Here is a 24,995-nt window from a genome sequence, read left to right on the forward strand (position 1 = left end):
GCCTGCGCAGGAACCGACCCTTTTTACATTTAGGAAAAAACTTTTTTACTGAAGCCTGGGGCACAACCAAGGCCAAGGTTCGGTGAACGCTGACGTGGTGAGGTTAGGTTCTCTCTCATAGCGCTTAAAGACCTGTCGGTGATTATGTGCTCTAGAAGTCCCAGTTAAAATTAACATTAACATTAACAAAAGGGAAGGAAGGAAGGAGTGAAGCCACGTCAGTAGTGGCGGGTGTAAGTAGGTGCTAGAGAGAGCAAGAGAATTTCTGCTTGTCCAGAAATAGCTCTAATTAGGAGCAAGGGCCCTCACACACCCAGAGGGGTGTCATGCTTAATCTCAGGGTAGCTCCTTGTTGGGATGGCGCTGCAATGCCCAACGGTCCCCTTGAGGGGGCTCTTTACCAGGGGTCTTCTCGGTTTTGCCGTCGTGAAATTAGATGATATTATGTGAAGGCGGACCTATGTGAAGTGAGTAGAGGTGGGAGTGTGCTGGTGTGATTTAAAAATGGCTTCTGGATTCTCGAAGGGGAATTTATTCGTGGAGTACCTGGGCCATCAGTAAAAACAGACTGAAAAAGTTGTGAACTGAGAGGGGAAATTAGACCTGTGTCAGTTCTAGTGAGTTGTGCAAAAGAACTCAAAATGTTTCTTGCATATTTAAAAAGTCCAACAGGATCTCGGCAATTCATCAGGACCTGTAATCATTGTCTACTCTAAAGGGAGCAGCAGATAGAGAAAGACGGAGGTCAAAGTCACGTCCCCTTATGTCAGGATACCTTAGGCGTCCTGGTGTGTGAGAAATATAAATAAATCATAAGTGAGGTACAATTATACCTTCTGGAGATAGGTGCACCAGAAGAGTGAGGTAGTAATGCCCCAGCAGGGACAAACCAGTGGGCCAGGGGGATCAATTGGTATCCGCGAGATTCCCAGTGCGGGACCTACCCGTGGCCAGCTGCCCCTGATTTTTTTTTTTTCTTTCTCACAAGCAATAAAAACAACAAGCGGTCGAGATTGCCCCAGCAGCTTCGAAAGTGAAAGCACGCACGTGCGCTGAATATAAACAAAGCACGTTGTCCTGCCTGAAGTAGGACAAACTCAATAAAGAAAATAGTACTTACAACACCAAAAATAACAGTACTGTGTAAGAACCGAAGTAGAAGGGCCAGTAGCCATGGGAGGTTACAAATAACGACATGGACGTACTAAGGAGGGACTAACATGCCTCATAATAAATCAGAAGACAGCATTTACGAAGGATAAACACACAAACCAACGAAATATAAGTGCAGGGGGTGGCAGGGCTTCTCTCCATACTGAACTACCACCGCCCTTCGCAGAGCAGCGTTTGCACGCTGGCTCACGCTCGACCTAAAAAGAAACAAAATGTACGACAATCCGAAGATGTTGAGAGTGTATGCGCTTGCCAGTGGGGGATAATGTGCTGTATGGCTAAATACTTATAAAGTCCCAAAGGCGAGACCTATTGGCTATGCCAATGCTTGTTTCTCTTTAGTTCCGCAATGTAAACCGTGCCAGTCCCAGGCAGGAACAGTGCACATATGTTCTTCATACCATAGGAGAAAACTCCCAGTGTGTGGGAACTGTGTTTTTTCTTTTTCAAAGGTGGTCTTTTTTTTAGGAAAAAAAGGTACTAATATGTTTGCCATGCCATGGTGTGCCTGCCATCACTGTTTCGTGTTTTTCACTGAAGCGGTACCACACAGGAGGTCGGAGTCACTTCAAATGAAAGAATCTGCAGACCCATCAGCAAATTCTAGATTTTTAGTGGTCCGACCACACTGGAACTGTAGAGGCTGTGCTTTCGCCACTCAATCCATATGGCACCTGGTCCCCCGATCTCCAGATAACTACTTCTATACTTACGATGAGGGCCCATGAGTTTGGCAGTGCCAGCCTGAATCTCAACATAATTGGAAATAGAGAAGATTAACATTGAAACCTCTATGTGATACAAGTGTAAACCCCTAATGGCACATGATAAATAGCCCACAAGCAGGCACAAACATATTTAAATGAGATTAGGCATTGAGTTTGCACGTTTTCTAGTTAATTCTCAAACATTTCCATCCCTCGCCTATATAAACTACACGTTGTTAAAAGAGAGAGCAGGCGTGTACACTAAGTGGCTACAACAGTTTATGGCCTGCGGTTAAGAAATTTGCCCTGTATTTTACATTTGACTATTTTTCCTCAAATAAAAACTGTTTTCTATTAAATGTTCCGCTTGAGCACGTTGATGCCCTCTCATACACTCTATGCCCCATGGTATGCATATATCATTCATGTGTAAGTTGGTCTATCAGGGGATACGATAATGGAAAAACGATGCAGATAAGAAAACAAATATAAAAAGAGTCTGGCATTGGCTGCATCAATGCTTGAAAAAGTAAGTGCTTTAGCCATTAAATGAAAAGTAAAATAACGTGCACAATTCCAGCTTACTTCACATTTATGAGTCACATCACACTAACGCTTGGTGTAAGACAGCGCGGACGCTGGGCAACTCTCACCTTCACTTGGGGTGTCTGCGAGCGGCTTCTGCCTTGTGTGGGACGCCGTGTGGACGCTGATTCCCCTGCTGCCTCGCGCCACCTGAGGCTGCAGCAGGACCACAAGACCCAGCATCCCCCTTTTGCCCCGCCCACTTCCGCCGGACTACGCGCCTGGAGGCGCTACTAATTCAGAAGCTCCCTCGGTGGAGCGGGGGGCTAACGCTTGGTGTAAGACAGCGCGGACGCTGGGCAACTCTCACCTTCACTTGGGGTGTCTGCGAGCGGCTTCTGCCTTGTGTGGGACGCCGTGTGGACGCTGATTCCCCTGCCGCCTCGCGCCACCTGAGGCTGCAGCAGGACCACAAGACCCAGCATCCCCCTTTTGCCCCGCCCACTTCCGCCGGACTACGCGCGCGGAGGCGCTACTAATTCAGAAGCTCACTCCGCGTCGCGGGATCGCGCGCGGGTCGGCGCCGGGAGAAGCCCGGGACAAGGGCGGGACCGTCTGTGGCCGTCAGGGGCCGGAGGAGGCCGGGCCGGGCTACCCCCCTTAGTTGACTATTTTGTGGATGTTTTATCCTTTTTATCACTGGTGGTACATTACATTTCATAGTAAGTGCTATTTTAAACGGTTGCTACTGTTTTAAGGAAGTTTATTAAATTTGACTTTTCCATTTTGTGCAGCATGTCTAAAACAACTGGGACTCCTCGTTCAACTGTATCTACACTTGATAATTATTTAGTCAAAGTTGTAGACAAAATCAACAAGGAACGTAGACTATCCTTAGGTTTGACCACCATTTGTAGCCCTGAGAATAAAAGCCAGCTAGTCTCAGCTGAGATCCATCCATTTGATGACAGCCAAGTACTGGCACCTACAACTTCCCCACCGAGGGTGAGCATTTGTATAACAGACCCTACCCCGGCTCCTTTACCCGATTCAGATTTGCCCTTGGATCTCGATATCAGCAAGTCTCCTAATGTCACTGCAGTTTCAACCCCTGTACCTCTTAAAACACACAGAGTGCTAAGATCAGGTTCACACGCTAACAGATATGTTCAGCCTAAGAAGGGGGTCCGTAAAAGCAAAAAGAATACGGTTATTAATGTTTCCCCTGAGCATACCTGTTTAGATAAGGGTGATAACTTTACTAAAAAGACATTAGCACCAGCTCAGTTCGACATGTTAATCGGTATGATCGATAGCAAATTAGATAAAATTATCATACCGCTTTTAGATAAACTTGAGGCTGTATCCAGGGAAGTGAACAGATTGGGTGAATTGGTGCAACAAGGTTTTAAATCTCGTAATAGCTCCCCATCGATTGTTATGGAGGGGGAGACCAGGGATCAAACGGGCAACACCGTGCAACAACCCAAAATTATAAAAAGTACTGGCCAACTCTGTATGGGTTCTAGCTCTCAGAACCAGTTAATTAATGGGATTACTTCAAGCAATGATCAGCGGGGGTCTGCAGGAAATGCTATACAATGTGCCTCTGGGGATATTCCTAGTGCCACTTCAGCTATTGGTGCCCCGATTAATATAATTACTGATGATATAGCGAACATAAATAGGTCCCTAGGAAGAGGGAGGTTTAATAATCTTCGGCTCCCCCAACCTAACCTGCCACCTGACTGCGCACCTTATGTGGCAGTTTTGACCAATGTGCCAGTTATCAGTCAGGACGGGTCTAACTGTCCTGTGGAATCCCACGACTCTCTTAAGAATAAAACTGTGGCCTGGCTCAATCGTGAATGTGGTTTTCCGGTGGCTAAGGCGGATCAGATTCTGACTACCACCAGAACAAATTGGATTGGATTGACCCCCAAAAACATCCCTGGTGACTGTGTTATCATTAATTTCAGTAACCCTCATTTAGCAACGACAGCACTGATCCGTGCCACGTCCCGCCCCAGTACTAACCAGGGAATCGTACTTCGTCCCCTTGGCTTTTTTTTATAGGCAACATATTGAGCACTTCCCAATGCAGCGGAGGGGAAGGGCAACGAGGGGAGATGAGGGTTTTGGTCTGATCAACACTGAGGTAGCAACTGCCAACCGCTATCAATGCCTGAGCGGACTGGACCAAAATGATTGACAAGAAAAGGGCACCGCCCCAGGTTCTACAGATGAAACCCCAGGAAATCCAGGCCAGTTGACAACGGACCCGATAATTGGTTCACCAGGGCTGTTGGTAGAAACTACGGTAATCCGTTTGCCCCTAGCTGTTATGGGAAACATACCGGATAATACTATGTTAGAAGATGAGATTCTACTGGTTGTTCCTCCTCAACATGATAATTCCGGTATATATTTGGAGACAGGTGCCTACTCCTCATCTGATTGTCATATTGCTAGCTGGAATATTGCTGGGATCCGATCTAAAACAGATAGTTTGGGGTGGATGGAATTCTTAAATCTTTTTGATATTATCTGTCTGCAGGAAACCTGGTGTACCGATTTTAAAGGTTATAATGGTTTTAACTTTTACCAGCTCCCTGCTATTGGCTCGGTCTCAGGCAGAGCCAAGGGTGGTTTACTTGTTTTGATTTCAGTTAAAGCCCCTTTATCAGTTATTAAATATGTACAAGTTGGGGTCTATTCCCAGATCTTATGGCTGCAAATTAACGGAGGTAGGAATATTCTTTTAATTAATTTTTATAACAATTGTTTTAACGATTCAAGGGATCAGCCAGTCAACGATCTCTCCAAAGCATTAGAAGAGTTGTATAAGGACTCTAACGAAGTCTTTGATTTACTTCTGGTTGGGGATTTTAATATTACCACCTGCCCATTCTATGAGGATAATGTCTGCGGCTTAGTGGACACTCACAAGGATGGGATTCTCCATTTCAAACACAACTATTATGGAGATGCCCTAAATAATTTCCTCGCCTCTTTTAATATGCTCATTATGGATAACGAGAAAAATGTACAAGGGGAAATTTGTCCCACCTTTACAGGCCGTGGTATGAACTCTGTAATAGACTTTATTTGTATTTCCTCGGGCCTGGAGGTCCTGTTCAGGGCCCCAAAGGTAATAGATATTCAGTTAAGTGATCATAACTGTTTGGAAGTAAAGGCTAGGTTGTGGGAGAAGGATGCTGTCATTGTCCCTGGCCGTATTATTAATAGCATTGAGGTAGAGCGCCCCAATGGTACAAGACTTAGGTGGAAGGGGGACAAGGCAGTTATTACATCCGATTCTATCATAACCAGTTCCCTGCCACATATTACCGCGATTCTCGAGGATAATTTATCTACTTCATCCTCAATTGAACATTTTATTAGCATCAATGCGGCCATTGACTTAAAACTCACAGGTACCTGCAAACATAATGGGGATAAACCGCGGGGCTGGTTTAATTCAGCATGTACCTCGGCCTTGAGGGAGCTGAAATCTGCCCTATCTGTTAAACCCAGAGATAAGGGACTGGTCACAGACTTAAGGGCCAGATACAATGAAACCCTTAATACCAGGAAAGCGGAACTTCGGCAAGAAGCCTGGGAAAATCTATCCATGGCAGCCGATATGAATAACTGTACCTTATTTTGGAAAACGGTTAATTCACCATTCCTTAAAGATGAAAAAATTCCAGATCTAACCTCCCATGTTATGCAGGCAGACTGGATTACGCACTTCTCTAAAATTTTCCAGCCAGATGGCGGCGGGCAAACTTCAGGGAAACAATGGCCGCATATCCCATTAAATTTTAAGGTTCAAGAGGTTTTAGATAGTATACGGGACAGTAAGGGGGGGAAAGCACAAGGCCCAGATGGGGTTCCAATTGATTTATATAAATTGGTCCCAGAAATTTGGGGGCCTCTGCTTACTAATATTTTTAACGCAGCTGTCAGAAATAAGATGCCCCCGACTTGGGAAGAATCTATTTTAATCCCTATATTTAAGAAAGGTAATCGCGGCGAAGCAAAGAATTACCGACCAATCTCCCTGTTGGACTCTTCTGTTAAGGTTATGAGTCGAGTGCTAATGGTGAGATTGGAGGAATGGGCTGAAGAGAATGGCATCTTAGCCGAGAGCCAATTTGGCTTCAGGAAGGGCCGCGGAACAATAGAGCAATGCCTTAATTTAGATCTACTGGTTGGTAAATATACCCTGGCAAAGACTGGCACTATCTATCTCTGCTTTGCAGATCTTAGTAGTGCATTTGATCTGGTGGACCATGGTATCCTTTGGGAAACGTTATTAGAAATGGGTGCCCCAGAGGGTATTATCTTCTTCCTTGCACGCCTATACTCTAAACTAAGAGCCTGTGTCCGTTATGGGTCACAAGGCGAGTGTACACCTATGTTTGAGATTGGGCGTGGAATTCGTCAGGGTTGCGTGCTAGCCCCATTGCTTTTCATTCTCTTTATTAATGAAGTCGAATCCTTCCTTAAATCTCTGGCAGTGGACGCCCCCAAAATCAATAACGAATATGTTCCCGTGTTACTCTATGCGGATGACGCGGTTTTAATTTCTCGTACACCATACGGTCTTCAACTGTTGTTGGATGGTTTTATGCAATTTATCAAAGGTAGAAAGCTAGTCTTAAATAAATCCAAAACTTTTGTTATGGAATGCGGCCATAGGATTGGAAAGAAACAACCCTCCTTTTTTATTGAGGGTCAGAAGGTCCAGGTTGTTGATAATTTTTCATATCTGGGGGTTACTTTTTCAAATAAAAATACCTGGGCAACTGAACTTAAGAATGTACGGTCTAAAATGGCCAGGAGTGCCTTTGGTATTTTCACTATGGCCACCAAACTAGGAGATAGGCGGATTAAGGACATGCTGAAAATTTACAAGTCACGGTGTGTCTCTATTGCTCTGTACGGAGCTGGCATTTGGGGCTACGCCCCGGCAGGTTCTCTTCAAGTTGAACAGAACACTTTTTAAAAAAAAACTTCTGTGTTTGCCAAGCTCTGTTTCGAATACACTTGTGCATGACGAATTGGGCATCTGCCATCTCTCCGATTTGACCCCCCTTAGACCTTTGCTCCTATGGCGCTCCATTTGGATTAAAGAGGAGACTTCCATGTGTAGAGCTATCATCTCTGATTGTCTTAACCTGGACCATTTCATAAGGATCCCGTGGTTGAAGTATGTTATCGATAACTTTCGGGCGGTCTTTAACATCGACATCCTAGCGGACCACCATGCGGCAGATATGTTGTCTAAAACTGATCTCAAGCAGCGATTTTTACAACTGGCTGCTATTAAAAGACATCAGAATAGCTCCAACCTCTCATCATATACTTTTTATCATGATTTGAACGAAATTGGGGGCTTTCAACCTTATCTGTCACAAATTACCTGGAAGGCACATCGGTTTGTGTTGACTAGATTTAGAATGGGAGTCGTCCACAACCTTGTTGCCTTCCCGACCATGAATTTACATCCTGTTGGTCCATGTTTATGTGATAGCTCCACTCCCCAAAGCACTGTGCACTTTCTTTTACTTTGTCAATTGTATAAACACTTCCGGATTGCTTACCTGAAACCTTTGTCTTTAAAATTCAAAGTCAGAACAATACGTGACTGTATGTGTCTACTTTTTAATTTACATCACCCGGTAATATGCTTTTATACGGCTACTTTTCTTCTCAAATCCATTAATGCAAGGAAAAGTATGCTTTTTAAAAAAATGTTTTTATCATGATGAATTTTCTGCCTCTGTATTTATTACTTATTTTATGTTGTATTGTGTGCTTTTATGAACTTATCTTACGTTCGAATAAAGCCTTATGAAATGAAATGAGTCACATCACATAAAATGATCATTGTGAGCACTGATTTAAGAAAGGTTCTGTGCCACTGTTTTTGGCTGACTGTAGCTTTCAATAGTTGAAGGCATGGAGCAGTGTATTTCCACCTTATACAGTATTAAATGATTGAATGTCAAAGGAACTTTAAAGGAATGTTCTGCTTTTCTCTTGAAATGTATAAGTGTTTGCTGACATCTTTACAGTAATTAGAGAGTGCACCAGATCAAAACACACTAACGTAACACAAAGCAAAATAGGAACACTCAAAAAGCATAACAATGCATCACAAGAAAATCAAAACAGAACACAATACAACAACCACCGTGCAACATAATAAAATAATGCAATAATGCAGCACAAAACCAAACCAGCACAATAACAATGATAAACACAACACAATGTAACATAACACATTTTCACAAATGTTCTTGCCACATATTACCACTTCTAGATAGTGGCTTACATAAAATCGTGGTAAAAGGTGTCTGCGCCAACCTCTACCTAACTTGTAAATAGTGCAAGTCGAAAATTGTAGGAAATGACCATCTTATGTGTTGGGTCACCCCAGATTTATTTCCTATCTATTTTGCTGGTGTTACAACTTTTTGCACTTTAATCCTGATAACAAGTAGAAAATTGCCTCTGCTCTCTCTTTAATTATGGTTGAATTGGCATACTCCTGATAACAAGCATACTTAACTTGCCTATCAGTCCTTAGTGTAAGGTACAAAGTGTACCCAGGGTCTGGAAGTTAAATACAACTAGTGGACCTATTGTGCCATCTATCATGGTGGCAGTGCAACATGGTTGCAGGCCTACGATTGTAGCCTCAGAGTAATAGAGTAAAAAAATGAAATTTGATCTGTCAAAATAAAACCTTTGGATAGCTCTAAACCTCGTTTTAGATATTAGTAAGTCATCGCTACGTAGGCCTTGTAGCCCACAAGGTAGGGTGCATGGTATTTAAAAATTAGGACATGTCGAAATTTAATGTTAACATATCCTTACAGTGACTACACCCAAAATTAACTTTCACTGTAAGAGAGTTGCCAGGCCCTCAGAGAAACACTAAGAAGATATATCAAACACTAATACTGTATCTCAGGAATGGGACCAGCTTGAAAAATAATTAAACACATATTTGTAATACTTATGAAAAAATCCAATTCAATGGTGAAGTCAGATTATTGAGTAATAATTGTTAAGAAATATTAAGGAAAGTTAACTTTTAGAAGGCTACCTTTTCCCTGCCTGAAGTTCTTGAAGGCTAATTTGCATTGGCTCTTCCGCTTCTACAAGCCAGTGATTATCCTTGAATAGTTGTGAAAAAGGTATGCAATGCCATCTAGAAACAAACATTAGACTGACCTGAATGGACAAAAATGACTCTGCTGAACTCAACAGAATATACAAAGTGGGTGCTGTGGGAATGCTTTTTGAAATGGAAATGTCAAAACCGGCTTGAGCGTCAAATCCTGTTTGACAAGCCTGCCAGGTCCACATATAACACTTGGGGCACACATAAATGGAAGGCTTTATACAGAGGATTCCTTTATTTTTATGTGTGTGTTTGTTTATATACGGATTTGTGTATATTGGGTGCCAATGGTATGTGGTGACCAGTGATGGCATCTGATGACCACAAGTGGTATTAAGAGGCCAACTTGGACATATTGCAATACCCTGACATTTAGCACCCCTCGCAGACGGTGGGCATCCTAACTTCCACTTCCACTTAATAGGTATGCCTGGCCTGTGGCCACCACTGGCATCAGATGAGCATCCATAGCATATAGTAACCATCCCTGTTTTTTGGTAGGCATCATTGACATAATGTGGCCAAATATGGCCTCAACTCTGGCATTTGGTGGCCATTCTTGAACCATTTCATTGCCACCGTAATATGTGATGGTAACCTCTGGTTATCAAAAGCCATCCCTGGCATATGGGGACATTCCCTGTGTAGATTGGGCATCCCTTGAATCTGATGGCCACCACTGATATCTAATAACCAATCAAGACTTCAAGTAGTGTACCACCTGGTGGACAGTCCATGTATTGGAGGACCACCCCTGCTATCGGGTGGACAAATCTTCACATTTGGTAAAAAGCCTTGACTTTTCGTTGCCACCAAGCCCATGGTAGCCACCCCAGCTTCTGTTGGGCTTTCCAGGTTGCATAATGTGGGCATTCCTGGTATCTGATGGCTACACCAGATATTTAGTGGTCACACATAATATCTGTTTGGCATTCCTTGTATAAGGTGCTCTCCTCCCACTGCGGGTGCTCATGCCTGGCATCTGGATGGCATCCGTCTGATGATGACACATATATATATGTAAGGCAATGCTGGTCCTTTATGGGAAGTAGTAAATGTGACTACCTAATGAAACTAACAAGATGATATTTGGAAATCAAACTAGGCTACTTAAAAAAGTGAAAAACACATTTTTAAATAGTAAATATTTTGGTATCCGAAAATAGCAATCCTTTGTTTAGTGGATTATGAGATGATATGACAAAAATGAAAGGCATATCTATGAGGGCAAAATGTGAGCATTTTCAGAAACTTTTGTTTCAGCAAAAATGTATACATACCAACAAGAAAAGGGTACCTGAAGGTAAAAAATACTGTATTTTTCAAAAACAAGAAACTTGTATTTGTTGTCAAACTGATCAAACTGATTACTGAGATTTGATTAATAGTTCATTCTAAAATGAGACACCGGGGAAGTATTTTCCACTATAGAGCTAATACCAAATGAAAGAGCTGCTCAATGAAAATTACATTCGTAATGGGTGCCAGACATTTTTTGCCCACTGGGGAAAACGTCATGATTGAGGACTCCATAATCCAGAGCACAGGATTATGTGCTACCACCAAGTTCGAGAGCTAAAGGGATGTGATGATGGCCAGGACTACTTTTTATGTGTATGATTACATCGAGCTATTTTCAATATACCTTTTCTTACATGCGGACACTGGTAAGCCTGCTGGCGACGCTTCCTATTGTTTCTAGGCTTTGCTTTTAATTTATGCTCATTTCTCTTTGCTAACTTTTTTTCCTATTCGAGCTCTTTTATTGTTTTTAGGGTGTTACTCCTCTTTTTACTTACCATCTTTTTGCACGCTGCTGCACATTAGGGCTTATGCCCGTGTTCTTGGTGACTTTCCCTGTTGGGCGTGATTACCGCTCCGATCCATGGCAGCTGTGTGACATTTGTGGGGAGGGCTGCGCCACGTCAATTTTGCTATTCTGACCATTTCCAGCCATCCTTCTGGCATTTTGGTGGTGCGCGGTCCAGTCTCTACCGAAGCCACCCTATTTCGACTTATGCCGAAGCGGACCAGCGCAATGGGCGCGCTGCTGGCGCGCCAAAGGCAGTCCCATCTGCGCCTGTCCGTGTCCTGCCAGGGGCCAGAACCTCTGCTCCGTCACATCTAATCCTGCGAACCTATTCCTCTCAGGACCTTTTTATCCTCGAACCCTAACCTAATGCTCACTGTCAGGTTTTTGATCTTGCTACTGGTCCGATGCGCTGTACTGTCAGTTTGATAGCATCCTTAACTCCCAGCACTGGAATGGCTCTGATCAATTGGCCACGGTGTTCGCACTCTGCCCCCATGCCTATGCTGAGGCTGACTTTCGTCCTCTCAATGAATTCCGCAGTTTCAGCCTAAACTCCCGCTCTCTAGCCAAACATCAACTACACTTATTTAACTTTCTTGTTGATACTGATACAGATGTGTTTTTCCTAACCGAGACTTGGCTTCATGACGGATGCTGCACTACCTGACAGTTTTGCGTTGCTGGGTATAAATAGACCCGATAAAATAGGTGATGGTATTGCCATTATTTTTAAGAAATTCTACAAATGTAAAATTGAGGAACTTCAGATTACTGTGAAGCCTTGCTCTTCTCTATTCCTTTCCCCCCTAAATTCACCTTCTCTGGTGCTCTTATTTATCGCCCCCTGGGCCTTCTAACAAGTGGGGCTCAGCTCTTTCTGACTTATTGGCTCCTCTTATTGTACAGGTAGCCAATTTTTCTGTGCTTGGCGAACTTGACTTTCATCTTGACGATGCCAACAACAAATCAGCACTAGCTCTCATTGAAGACCTGAATACCCTTAATCTTTGGCTTCTCAATTCCTCACCTACTCATGTAGCAGGGCACCTTCTTGACCCCATTGTTTTTTTTTTTATCTGCTAACCTTGCCAGTTGCACCTCCTGTCTGACTGTGCTGGACTGATGACTTTGCAGAACCTTCTGCCATTAAATCCTTCTCAGCCCCTCTCATTCGGTCGACTCCAATGCCTACATCTAGGAATTGGTCCAAACTTGACATGTCGGTACTTAATGAACGGCTTTTAAATAAAACTCCAAAACTTATATCCCAACCTGACTTAGATCAAATCTTAGTACAGCATAGGCTTTCAGAGGCTATTGACTCGACCCTTCCTTTGTTAGTCAAACCACAACACAGAATGTATCCCCCTGCCCCATGGTTTACTGACTCCCTACAACAAGACAAAAACTGGAAGAGGTCATCTCTGCTATATCCAAATTAAAACTGCATAAATCGCAAGGACCGATGGCTTTTCCTCCCCTTTCTTCAAAACCTTCTGCACACTTTTGGCCCCGTTGCTGGTTAAGGTGATTAACTCGATCGGGCGGATAACCTCCTCCCGCCATCAATGTTGGAGGCACTGGTTACGGTGATTCCTAAAGCGGGTAAGGACACACAACAGTGTGCATCCTTTCGTCCCATTTCTCTTCTTAACGTGGACCTCAAAATCTTTACCGGAATCCTGGCGCAGAGACTCTCCCCCCATCTGCCTGGTTTGATAGACCCTGACCAGTCGGGGTTTGTCCCAGGGAGCCAGTGTTCAGACAACACAAAGCGCCTCTTACACTTGGTAGACAAGTCTGAAGGCTTCCCTGATGAGCGTATGATATTCTTTGTTAACGCTGAGAATGCGTTCGACAGGGTCCACTGGCCGTATCTCAAGGCGACCCTAGCCCACTTCGCCCTCCCTCAGCTTTTTATTGATTGGGTGCTTAGTAGCTATACCAATCCTGTGGCCTCTGTGAGAGTGAATGGGTTTACCTCAAACACTTTTCCCATCCAACATCCACTTTTGTTCGCCTTGTATATGGAGCCCATGGCTCAGCGGGTTCGGGACGGCCCCTTAATCGCAGGGGTGCAATTTGGGGGTGAGGAGCACAAAATCAGTCTCTATGCGGAAGACGTGGTGGCCACGTTAGCGAAGCCTAGGGAGTCCCTCCCAGCCCTAGTGGTGGAACTCGAACGTTTTTCACAAGCCTCAGGCTTCAAGATCAATGTGCATAAGTCGCAGGCTCTCAATCTTGCCTTTGGTGCCAATACCCTGGGAGCACTTAAGTGATCTCACTGTATCCATTGGGCATGAGAGGCGATTCCCTACCTGGGTCTGCAACTTGCGGCCAGAATCCAGGAAACCAACTTTACGGAATTACACAACGCTGTTACGACGTGAGGGACTGCCTTCGTAAGTGGAGGCCTCATTCGCTGTCGTGGCTGGGCCGGATAGCAGCCATAAAAATGACCATTCTTCCTAAAATAATCTATTTATTCCAGACACTCCCGTTGGTCACCCCTTCGGGTACTCTACTCTCACTCCAAAGAGACTTGGAGCGCTTAATATGGCAGGATCAGAAGCCGCGATAGCGCAGGGAATTAAGCTATAGGGACCCTGCTGAGGGGGAGGGGCTGGGAATCCCCAACTTACAAGCTTACTGGTGGGCAGTTCAGATGAGGCCATTGGTTGAGTGGTCTCGTCCGGAGTCTGAGAAACGCTGGCTGTTTATGGATAGGTCCCTTGCCAGGCAGCCCGTATGGGGAGTCCACTTTTTTACGAAAACTGCCAGGCCTGGGAACCTATACCTTTCTAAGGTGACTCGTCCCACTCTTTTAGCTTGGGATAGGGTAGCTGGCCCCCGGGGACTTTCGACCTTCCCATCTCCAATCCCACCCATTGCGAACAACCCAGATTTTGCGCCAGTGTTGGACATGTCGGAGTTCACACATTGGACTAAAGAAGGCCAGCGCTCCATCGGATACTTCTTTGATACGACAGGCCCCTGGACATTTGCCATTTGCTGACTTCCGTAGGGACCACGATCTCCCAGAGACGGAGCGCTACCATTACTTACAGATCCGGCACTGGATGATGCACCCAGGGGTGCGGGAGGGTGAGGAAAGGCGACTTGCACCCTTCGAAAGATGGACACACAGATGCTCACGTGACCTCAGACTTGTATAAATTCATCAAGAGTGCCCCCGGTACGGGGAAATCTCCGGGCCAGTTAAGTTGGGAAGCAGAACTTGGCAGGTCATTGTCACGGAAAGAATGGTCGGACATATACTACAGAGCCCGGCACACAGCGCGCAACATGGCAAGTATTAATACGGCCACAAAAATTGCCACCTAATGGTACTTAACTCCATAGGGACAACGCTTCACAGTGCCCTCAATGTTGGGGGGCATGCGGTTCCCTGGGTACTCTCACTCATTTGTTATGAGATTGCCCTCATCTGGTGGATTACTGGAAGCAGATAATTGACGACATTGATTCTCATTTTGATACCCAAATCCCCCGTTTCCCTAGTTATATTCTTCTGGGTCTCCCTAACCCGATCACCTTTCCACTCAGGGCGTGCAGAGGCAGACAAATGGCATTAGCCCGGGGGCTGCTCTACAAAATATCCTCTCCCATTGGGGCATCACCACAATTCCAACTTGTCTGGGATGGCTACACAGACTGTGGGGAATTCTTGGGATGGAGAAAATCCCACTATCACTCAGGAACCCAGGCACTTCCTTCTGCGACTTGTGGGAGCCGTTCCTCAAACTATTGACCTCAGAATTTACAGAACTTACTTGCCCCAAATACTTGAGACTATTACGATTGGCGGACCCACACCTCGCAGCAAAAAGGGACTAGCTTGCACAATAATAAGTTTATCTCGCTAGAGCTGAGTGAAAATTGAGGAGGCTGGTAGAATATTGAACTGGCTTACGTCTTATATAGGAGGAGGGGGTGGAGGTGGGGGGGAGGGGGTGTTTTCTGGTTTTTGCTTTATTCCTCATTGATGGCAGCCCGTCTGCTGGGCTGCATAAGATATTTATAGTACATTTGTTCTTGGATGTTAATTCTTTGATCTGAAATCAAAAAAAGAAATCTAAACATAAAACAAGACAAAAAATGCTGCAAAGTTTTAGAAAGGCAATGGAGGAAGCACTATGTGCCTGAAGCCAAGTTAGTTTACTTGGCAGCCTTGAAAAAATACCACACTCTCTGTAGATCTGCCCGAGCCTCTTTCTTTACAGAAAGGATTATGAATTCCCAACATTGCCAGAAAACTCTGTTTGAAGTTGTGAAGCAGCCAGTACTTTTCTGCCCTCTCCCCCGCTTTCGCAACATCAATGTAATGAACTAACAACGTTGTTTCCTGCTAAAGTAGAGTCCATTCACCGCCAACTTGACTTGAACATATCTCATCAAGGTAACTTTACTTTTCCTGTCACTTTAAATGAGGACCTATTTGACACCTCTCTCCAGTCCACTTCTTCTAATGAGTCTCGACAAATCAGGGCTTGGCTTCCACTGGACTTGGCCACACTTCAATCTTTACTGAGAACTGTCAAGTCCGGCTCCCCAATTGACCCTCTTTCCCCATCGAAGCTTAGACTTCGGGACGAATTGGCCCTTATTGTAATTCTTAACCTTTTTAACACTTCTCTAAGTTCAGGTCTCGTTCCTCAGAAGTGGAAACACACTCTTGCACTTCCTCTACAAAAAAGAGTGGTCTTGATCCTCTCTGCTGGTCAAATTACCGTCCAATATCCCTCCTTTCGGTCTTCTCTAAGGTATTGGAAAGACATATTAACTCCCATCTCTCTTCTTTTGTTGCAATTCACAATTTATTTCATCCCTCACAGTCTGGTTTTAGGTCTGGCTACAGTACTGAGTCGGCTTTGCTTGGGGTCACTGAATATCTCAGGCAGCAGCTCGATTGTGAAGGTACGGCAGCTCTCATTCTGCTGGACTTGAGTGCTGCATTTGATACGGTGTCGCATTTTTTCCTGGCAGACTTTCTTGAAGCTGCTGGTATTGAGAATGTGGCTTTTAGGTGGCTGCTCCCCTTTTTAAATGATCGTTCGTTTCACGTTTTTTCTCATACATCAAAGTCAAATCCTCTTGCACTATCTTCAGGAGTGCCACAGGGTTCAATATTAAGCCCTCTCCTCTTTAACCTCTATGTCCGCCCTCTCGCAGACATTGCTGAAAAGTCTGGACTTACTATTCTTTCCTATGTAGATGATACTTAGATCATCTTTTCTCTTGCAGCAGTTCAACATCAGGACCCTTCCTTGCTCCAGCTTGGATTGAGTAACATCTCGTTGTGGATGACCAGAAATGCGTTGAAGTTGAATGGTTTTAAAACGGAGGTCCTTGTTCTGGGAAACAATTCTGAACTTTGGGGAATCAACCATTGGCCTGACACGCTGGGACCTTTACAAGCTCCAGTCCCCATAGTTAAGAATCTGGGTTTTACCATTGAACCTCCCCCTTGAAATCCTAGGTGTCTGTGGTCACTGCAACTTGCTGTGCGGTTCTCAAGTGGCTTAAGAAAATCCTCAGTTTAATCCCTCCTGTAGCCCAGAGAACGGTAATGCAGGCACTGGTGATTTCCAGACTAGATTATGGAAATGTATTGTACCAGGGAGCTGAGAGGGAGCTGATAAAGCTTCAATCCATCGCTTGCAGCTTATATAAAATGCGGCAGCACGCCTCCTTTTCCGTTTACCTCTGTATGCTTCAATTTCACCTTTGCTTCATAAACTTCATTGACTTAAGGTGAACAAACGCATCAAATTGAAGCCCTTATGCTACATGTTCCGGGCCAAACATGGCTTGGTGCCTCCCTACATACAAAGTCTGGTCAAACCTTATGTGCCCACTCGCCAGCTGAGATTAGCTAGCCTTTCACTTTTTTCTGTACCCAGATTCCGTCTTACACGTATGAGAGGTCGCTCCTTTTCTTACTTGGGCCCAAAGCTTTGGAACTCTCTTCCAATGGAACTTAGGATGTGCCACTCATTGTTAGCCTTTTTCAAGAATTTAAAGACTTTCCTTTATAGTCAATTATAAACTCCTTATCCTGTCTTTGATTTGTCTGTGTCCTGCTTAGCGCCGGGAGACCCTGTTGGGTAACTGCGCACTCTATAAAACTATATAACATAACATACATGTTTAAAATAAGCAATTCACAAGTAAGTGGAATGCATCACACGAGAAGACTCACTCACAGGTAACTCCTTTCTCCAGATTTTCATAATATCCACAAAAGCATATTTGCTGCAGAAGATTGTGATGAAATCTCTCAAATGCTTTGACTTCTTTCAGGCGTGTAAAGATGATGTCTACATCTTCACTTGAACGTTCAAATGGTCTACAAAAAAAGAGCTTTGTTAACACAATTTCATAGTAAAATGAGCAAAGCAATTGTAAATATTCAAGAAGCCAATATTAACCTCAGGTTTTGCACATTAATATTTCATATTATCCATTATCCTTCAAACAAATTATAATTTCATTTCATTTCATTCTTTTGATCACAAAACATGCACTGGAGCACCTTCAGTAGTCGTACTACAATGGCAGGAGTCTTAGGGGCCTCCTGTGTTCTGCCCCATGTCACATCATTTTGCATTATCTGCCAGTGGGGTACTGGCCTGCACTGGAAAAGCTTGCACTGCATAATCTGTTAAAAATATAAGTGCAAGAGCCATAAGTATTCTTAGTAGTCCACCACTAGTGCTGCCGAAATCCAGGTTTCCAAAATACCAAGGCTTTCTCCATCTTATGCCTTTTTCTTCCTTCTCCCTGTACTTCCTGCCTCTTTAAATCACTCTTGCAGGTTCTTTTTTTTTTCGTTTATGCCTTCTCCTTTTGCTACTGCTTTGTTATGTTTCTGTTACACTTTCAGTGAAAGTAGAATAGGGACAAATAAGCCCCGGTCCACAAAAATAAATGTTGATGCCTAGCATCCCAAAAAACAATGTTTCCTGGGGGTTGGAGTGGAGAGGGCTGGTGCAGCGGCCAGGGCAGCTAACTTCGGAGCACAGGGTTCACCGTTCGATCCCTGGCTCCGGAGGCAGCTCAGCTCAGCACCATGTGACTCTGGGCAGTCGCTCACTTATTTTCCACACGGCCCCCAGCGCCTTGAGACCCGTAAGGGTGAGTAGTTTGCGCTTTACAAATACGGATTTATTTATTTATTATTATTTATTATTATTATTATTTGGAGTGATAGGGAGACTGTGGGGTGGAGAGGGTAGGGAGACAAGTTACGGTTACCCAGTGGTGTTGCTAGATGTACTGTCACCCGGGGCGGCCTCTAAGTTTGCATCCTGGGAGCAACAGGTAAGAGTGGGGGGGGTTGAGGCCGATGGCCGACTTATTCCCGGGGGGGGTGGCTGATCTCAGGGGGATGGTGGTAGTTGACAGACACGACTCATTGCTGCCAGGGGCGTACCGCACCTCCTAGCTACGCCACTGTAGTGACCGGCCTTTGTAGTTTGTTTAGGTACTTTTGAGGGAGTGCATAAAAATGATCTAACAATGCAATTATATTTCCTTTGGTCCGGGTCATAACCTACCTCAGTATCAAGCAGTACAGGGAGTTAGAATAATAAATGCACATTCCATTATGGTCAATGGCTGTCAGTGTTTCGTGGAGGGGCGAGAAAGAGAGAGACAGTGTTTTTTCATGCCTCCCCCGTGGCCAACTGCTGTCCATGTTTACCAGCTGTGTGAGTCTCAGTGAAAACTGATACATTTTAAACTTTGCAAAAAGCAAAATCTCTTGTGTCTGCGGGCCGCCCTCCTTCTCGCCGTGGTGTCTCCTCGTTGCCGCCGTCCTCCTCCTCGTTGCCAGTCGCAACCCCCTACATTTTACATCTTGTGTGAAATGCGCACGCGCAGTATACGTTTTACATCTTGCGTGGACTGCGCATTCGCAGTTAATGCAAGATGTAAAACGTAGGGAGTTGCGACCGGCAACGAGGAGGAGGATGGCGGCAACAAGGAGACATCACGGCGAGTAGGAGGGCGTCCTGCAGATGCTAGAGAGAAGGTAAGTGTTTTTTTTTTACCATTTTAAAAAAAAATCAGTGGGACTGCGGCGAGCGGAGTCACACTGAGATGTTTTTTAACTCCGTGGAACTCTGCGGAGTGCCACTCTGCATATTCCGCCCAGGCTTACTTACAGTTGTTTCAGAACAATCAGCGCATGGTTTAAGGTGATGAGTATTTTAGTGCATTGTAGGTTTTATGACGGAACCCTGTTGGCTCTCAGTGGACTCCATAGGGCTGTGGCGTAGGTGTCAGAGAGGACAAAGCTTGTGAGAGGACAAAGCTTGTGATAGAATTTGGAGTTCGCAGCTACACACACACACACACACACACACACACAAGGATAAAGATGTGTAATACTACGCTCCGTTTGTGGCTTAGTCATTCGCTGGGACTCAGGCATGGGAGGACGCTACAGATGGAAATGAGATAGGGGATAAGTAACCCGAAGAACTATCGTGCTGTCCCAGAGAGTTTACCATGGTCCAAGCAAATTGCTCGTGTGGGCCATGTGTGTCGCTGTTGAAGTACGGAATCGATGCTTCATGCATGTGGAGTCAAAGCGCAACACTAGCCACTGTAAAGCAGATGAAGACAATGGAAGTGTTACAAAGAATCTACATGCCAATTGCGGACGCTGGTGGAGAGGCAAACAAGCCTTTAAGAGACGCACTGATAGTACCCTACAAAAAGGTGGCACATTTATAGCGTACCACCTGAGTGCATCTTTCTGTAGAGGGCAAAGGACGTCCCATGAACCACCCCAGACATCCCCCCTGCAGGCAGGTGCAGTCACTCCCTACACCCACTTGCAGGTGGATCTCTGTACCCTCTTGATACCGCAGATGGTTGCGGCCTGTACTGTGAACCATGGGGTGTCTTAGAGGCAGCAGCTCCATTCTCTACTAAAAGTGCTGCCCCCGGACAACCACAAGTTTGCAACTTCCCTGGGAGAAGTGCATTAATGGTAAAAGGGGTTAACGCCTCGCTCTGCACCAGGAATATCTTCTAGAAGGTAATCTGAAACCACAGGTTCCTGAGACATCAGAAATATGGTAGACTATCTCAGGTCCAGTAAACATCTCAAGAGACCAGTAATCATGGCTGTGTAATGCCAGACAGTGAATCCCATTGAGGACTGCTGCCAGATGTGACACCTTTTGTACTTTTCAGAGTGTGGTGAGGCATTACTAGAGTATGGTAAGGGCAAAACTGGTGCAGGAGGAAAAAGAGCAAGTATGGGTACACCTTGTGTTAGAGGGGTGAGGAAGTTACATCAGTCTGAAGGAATCTGTTAGAGGTCATCAGCAGACACCATGTATATTGAAAGGCTTTGGAAATGACAAGCAGGAGAAGGTATTGGAGGGTAGGAGGGAGGACAGGGAGTGCAACGCTCAGTGTACATTTTATGATGAGTGTGGACCTACAAAACAACTCATTCAATCCCTCCACAGACCAACTATATTTAAGGGCATAATTGAAGGAGAGAGATTAAGGCGAGGTGGCACGGACACCATGCCACTGTTCGTGGATGGTGGCATCAACAGAAGGCTGTCTCTCACTTGTATTTTTGACAAGTCGGCCCCCTCCACATTACTATGCTCCCACTTTCTGCAATGCACACTGAGCCCTCAATTAAAATATTTCCTTTAACTTAAGCCTAAACACCCACAATGGAATTCTAGTTCCACTATTTGCATTTTAAAGTATACACAAACTCGCAGATGTGAATAGTCTGATACACTTTAAGCCCCTACATCTGAAAATCAATTAGAGCAACACAATAAGAGCCCTAACTGCTGTGTCATGTTTTTGTTCATCACTCACTGAACCTCTGACACCCTTTTTACATTGTTATTCTCACAGGCATCAAATATGGAGAAAGGGAGACTATACTGCTGCCCCAGTACAAAACTTCCCATACGTGGGACCTTGCTCCTTTTTATTCAAGGAGCACGCCAGATTGCAACAGGGACATTTCTCTCACTTTCTAGATTTACCACCGGAGTGGAAAGGAGGGTCATGCCATGGCATCGTTCTCTCTTCCCAACAGGGTGAATCAGACTTAGGACAGAAGAAAGTGGCCTAATTTTTAAATTGGGTACATGTGTCAGATAGGAAATCCATATCCACAGCAATTTAGGCAGTGTGAATTTTTCAGTACGTCGTAGGCATGCAGTAGTTGCCTAGTTGTTGCAGCAGGTCGGCACCACATTCCTGTACTCTCACCTTTCTTGCATTTTCTCTTCTCTGGTTCCCTCATATCTGCAGGGTTTAGGAAGGGCTTGCTTGTTTGTTTGTACTATTTATCATCTTCTTTCATCTGGAAGTATAAGTTCCCCTTGGTCTACTGGTGTTCCATGTCTATATCCTGGTGGGCGTGGGACTCATAACAGCACAATCCGCCAACAAGCAATGACAAGTGCTAATTTTACTGTTTTGTTACTTCCTTGTATTTACTCACCTGGCAGTTGTATATTTATTTGTAAAGAAGATCCAAAACATCTGCTGAGCTTGATGACCTCCTTTATGTTCTAAAGAAGCAGACAAATGGCCCCTGTGTGTATGGTTGTGTGTGTCTCTATACCACAATATCCTGTGACCATGATTTCCATAGACATGACTTTGTGTATGTGTCCAGAAGAGTCTTGCTGTTCATGTGTATACTAATATGTGAAAACATTATGTTTCACATATAAATATGCATGAATATAGCAATAATCTCTTCCAGACGTTCACTGAGTAAATTTGTCAGCAAGAGTCCTGCTATATGCATGTATATTGATATATGAAACATCAATACCTAAGAAAAATACAGGACCAAGAGATGCATATTATTGGTGAATGAGTGACTTGTTTGCAGATGTGGATGAGGGAGCCAAATGTGAGGCCTACCTAAGATAAGACCAGAAAATGATAGAATTTTGAAAAATAATAAAACATTTACCACCTTTGTGTCTTGAAGATGTTCATATTGAACTCAGACTCCCATTCAAAATCTGGGCCCGGGTTGGCAAGAAGCTATTGTAAGAATACAAGCAAATATATATGGAATTAATTAAGGATGATTTATTACAATAATTTCGAGTTTATGTGCATTTCTGTCATTAAGTTGACAGCATTTATGGACTCATCTGTGCTGAGTATAATTTTGTAACAGTTGACTTGAGAAGGATAGCTGTTTTTCAACTGCCATAAGTGGTGAGTTGGCTGAGCTGGCTCGTCCCTTTTTGCTAGTGCACCTTTGAAAAAAAGATTGATATGTGCAGTATTTCTTTTTTGCCCTAATAACCAATTGTGATTCATTTGTTAATATTAGAAATGGTCATGGCTTTGAGTTTGTGCCTTATTTTTGGACCGAATTGATGAAACTAATTCGTACTGCACATTATAAATCTAATAATTACCATCCTCGAATGCATCGACAGATGGAGAGATTGAATCAAAAAAGCAAACAATACCGGATTTGTTTTTATTGCCCCATCCAACAGAATGAAGCAAGTGGATTTCATTGGCAGAATTGGCACACAATAATTCTTTGCCTAGTTCTATGGGCAGTTCTCCTTTCTACTTTACCTTTTGGTTCCATTGCCATCTGTTATCAGATAGTATTGCTCCTTCCCATGTAATTTTCATTTCTCATTTATTACAGCGCGTTCAAACCATGACAACATTAGTGTACAAACATTTTGTAGCAGCAAATACAGCCTATAAGAAGTGACCAGATACCCACAAACAATGAAATCTTAGTGTAAGAAGGGGAGAAGGGTTTAGTTCCCCATTCATTTCTATTTAATATTAGGCATACAACCAAAGTTTGTCCCTAAATTTGTAAGTCCCTTTCAGACTCTAAAATGAGTAGCAGTTAGACTGCAATTACCTGACAAGTGATGAATTCATCTAGTAGTACATGTATCTCACGAGAAAACCGCTGGAACTGCTAGAGCAAGTCCCCATTCTCCAATCATGATAAATGAGGCATCTTAATATGAGGTAGAAGCCCCTTCTAGATACTAAGGTGCAACATGGCCAGCTGCAATATCTTGTTACCTGGAATGGTTATGAAATTTCAAAATGCTCCTGGTAACCTACATCCTATGTTCATGCCTCCTGTTTGGTTGGAGAATTCCATTCTAGATACCCAAATAAACCTAGACCTTAATCAACCTCTTCATGATCTATAAACATTAGAGAGCTTGCACAGAAAGTGTATGTGAGGAAAAAGGGCAGACCATATTTAGGCAGTGGAAGTGTCTGCTGTAAGTGTATAGTACTTTCAAATGTTTTTTTTGCTTCCTGTTCTGGCTAGTTTGCCATTGTATTCCCATCCCTTCACCTTTCCTGCTTACTTTCTTCTCAGCTTCCCTCATGTTAACAGGGTTTAGGCAGGGTTTAATTACTTGCTTACTTGATCGTACTGTCTGTGAATCTGAAACTCCTGGCTTTCCTTGGCATCCTTGGGTTCCACAATTGCATCCTGGTTGGCGAGGCACTTATAACAGGCTAGTGGTTCAGTAAACAATCACAAATGCTGATTTTACTGTTTGATTACTTCTCTGTATTTATTCACCTGACAGATGTGTTTTTTGGCTCAATCTGACAACCTCCTCGACATGCCAAAGAAGCCAATGAATGGCACCTAGATCTCTTTCTCTCTTTTGCCCTTTTTTCCCTCATTCTCTCTGATTTGAAATGTGTGTCCAACCCACTGACAACCAGCACTGGGATTTTCAAAGACATTTCTGCCTTTCGCTATAGCTTAAAAATAAAGGGTGATCTGTAAAGAGTGATTCTGCCTGATCATAGACAACATATTGTTTCTACCAGGAGTTTTCAAATTGCCTAACCTATCACCTCACTCCTATAAGGAAGGTCACAGATCTAACTGTACCACCATTTATTTTGAAGTTGCAGATATGTGGGTGCCTTGAGTGAACTTTCATAAGATAGACTCTAAAGGAAATCAGTGCTTAATTTGTGCCAGTGGTCGCTGGTGCTTGGATTATGCTCGTATTCCTGGACAGTAGCACTTATCTGTAGCAGTGGAGTGCCATGTGATGGTGCAGTACCATTCATTGACCCCATGGTGGCATTGCTGTGCTCCCCTCAGTGTTATTGCTGGTTTCCCTTCATTTGAGCCAGCCCAGTGGCACTGACTAAGGTGAGGGGGCGGGGGATAAGAAGAGCAAAGAAGCACCTACATTTCTTCATGTGACAATGTCTAGGAAGATGGGACCCTTATCCTGCAGAGAATGCCTACACACCACCTCAGCTAATCACAGGCTTCCCTACTGGTGAGGGACAGCATAGTTTCAATTGCACCAAACAATGCACTCCGTGCCCCACTCAATATCTGTGCCCTTTTTCTCACCCGAGACCGCATTGCTTGAGCTGTGTGTAGGATCAGGAATAGTTGACTAGGAGTTTCAATTTCTGAGAAAGCATGCAGATGCAGCCCAGAGTTATTTCAAACAATGTGCCCTACAGTTTATAAACTCCAATGCTGTTCTGGGTCTGCTTG

General features: G+C 44.1%; 1 protein-coding gene across 2 annotated transcripts in view; it reads right to left on the bottom strand.

The window, feature by feature from the left end:
* The window catches only part of RAPGEF4 (Rap guanine nucleotide exchange factor 4), a 1,002,526-nt gene that overhangs the window by 858,300 nt on the left and 119,231 nt on the right, over positions 1-24,995 (bottom strand). For both annotated transcript variants that reach the window (XM_085645283.1, XM_085645282.1), the window contains exon 2: positions 17,647-17,789. In XM_085645283.1, the coding sequence (XP_085501409.1) occupies positions 17,647-17,789 (143 nt within the window). The remainder of the gene's footprint in view (positions 1-17,646; positions 17,790-24,995) is intronic.

This window comes from Triturus cristatus, chromosome 3_1 (genome assembly GCF_964204655.1).
Source record: "Triturus cristatus chromosome 3_1, aTriCri1.1, whole genome shotgun sequence".
In the NCBI taxonomy this organism is placed as follows: Eukaryota; Metazoa; Chordata; class Amphibia; order Caudata; family Salamandridae; genus Triturus; species Triturus cristatus.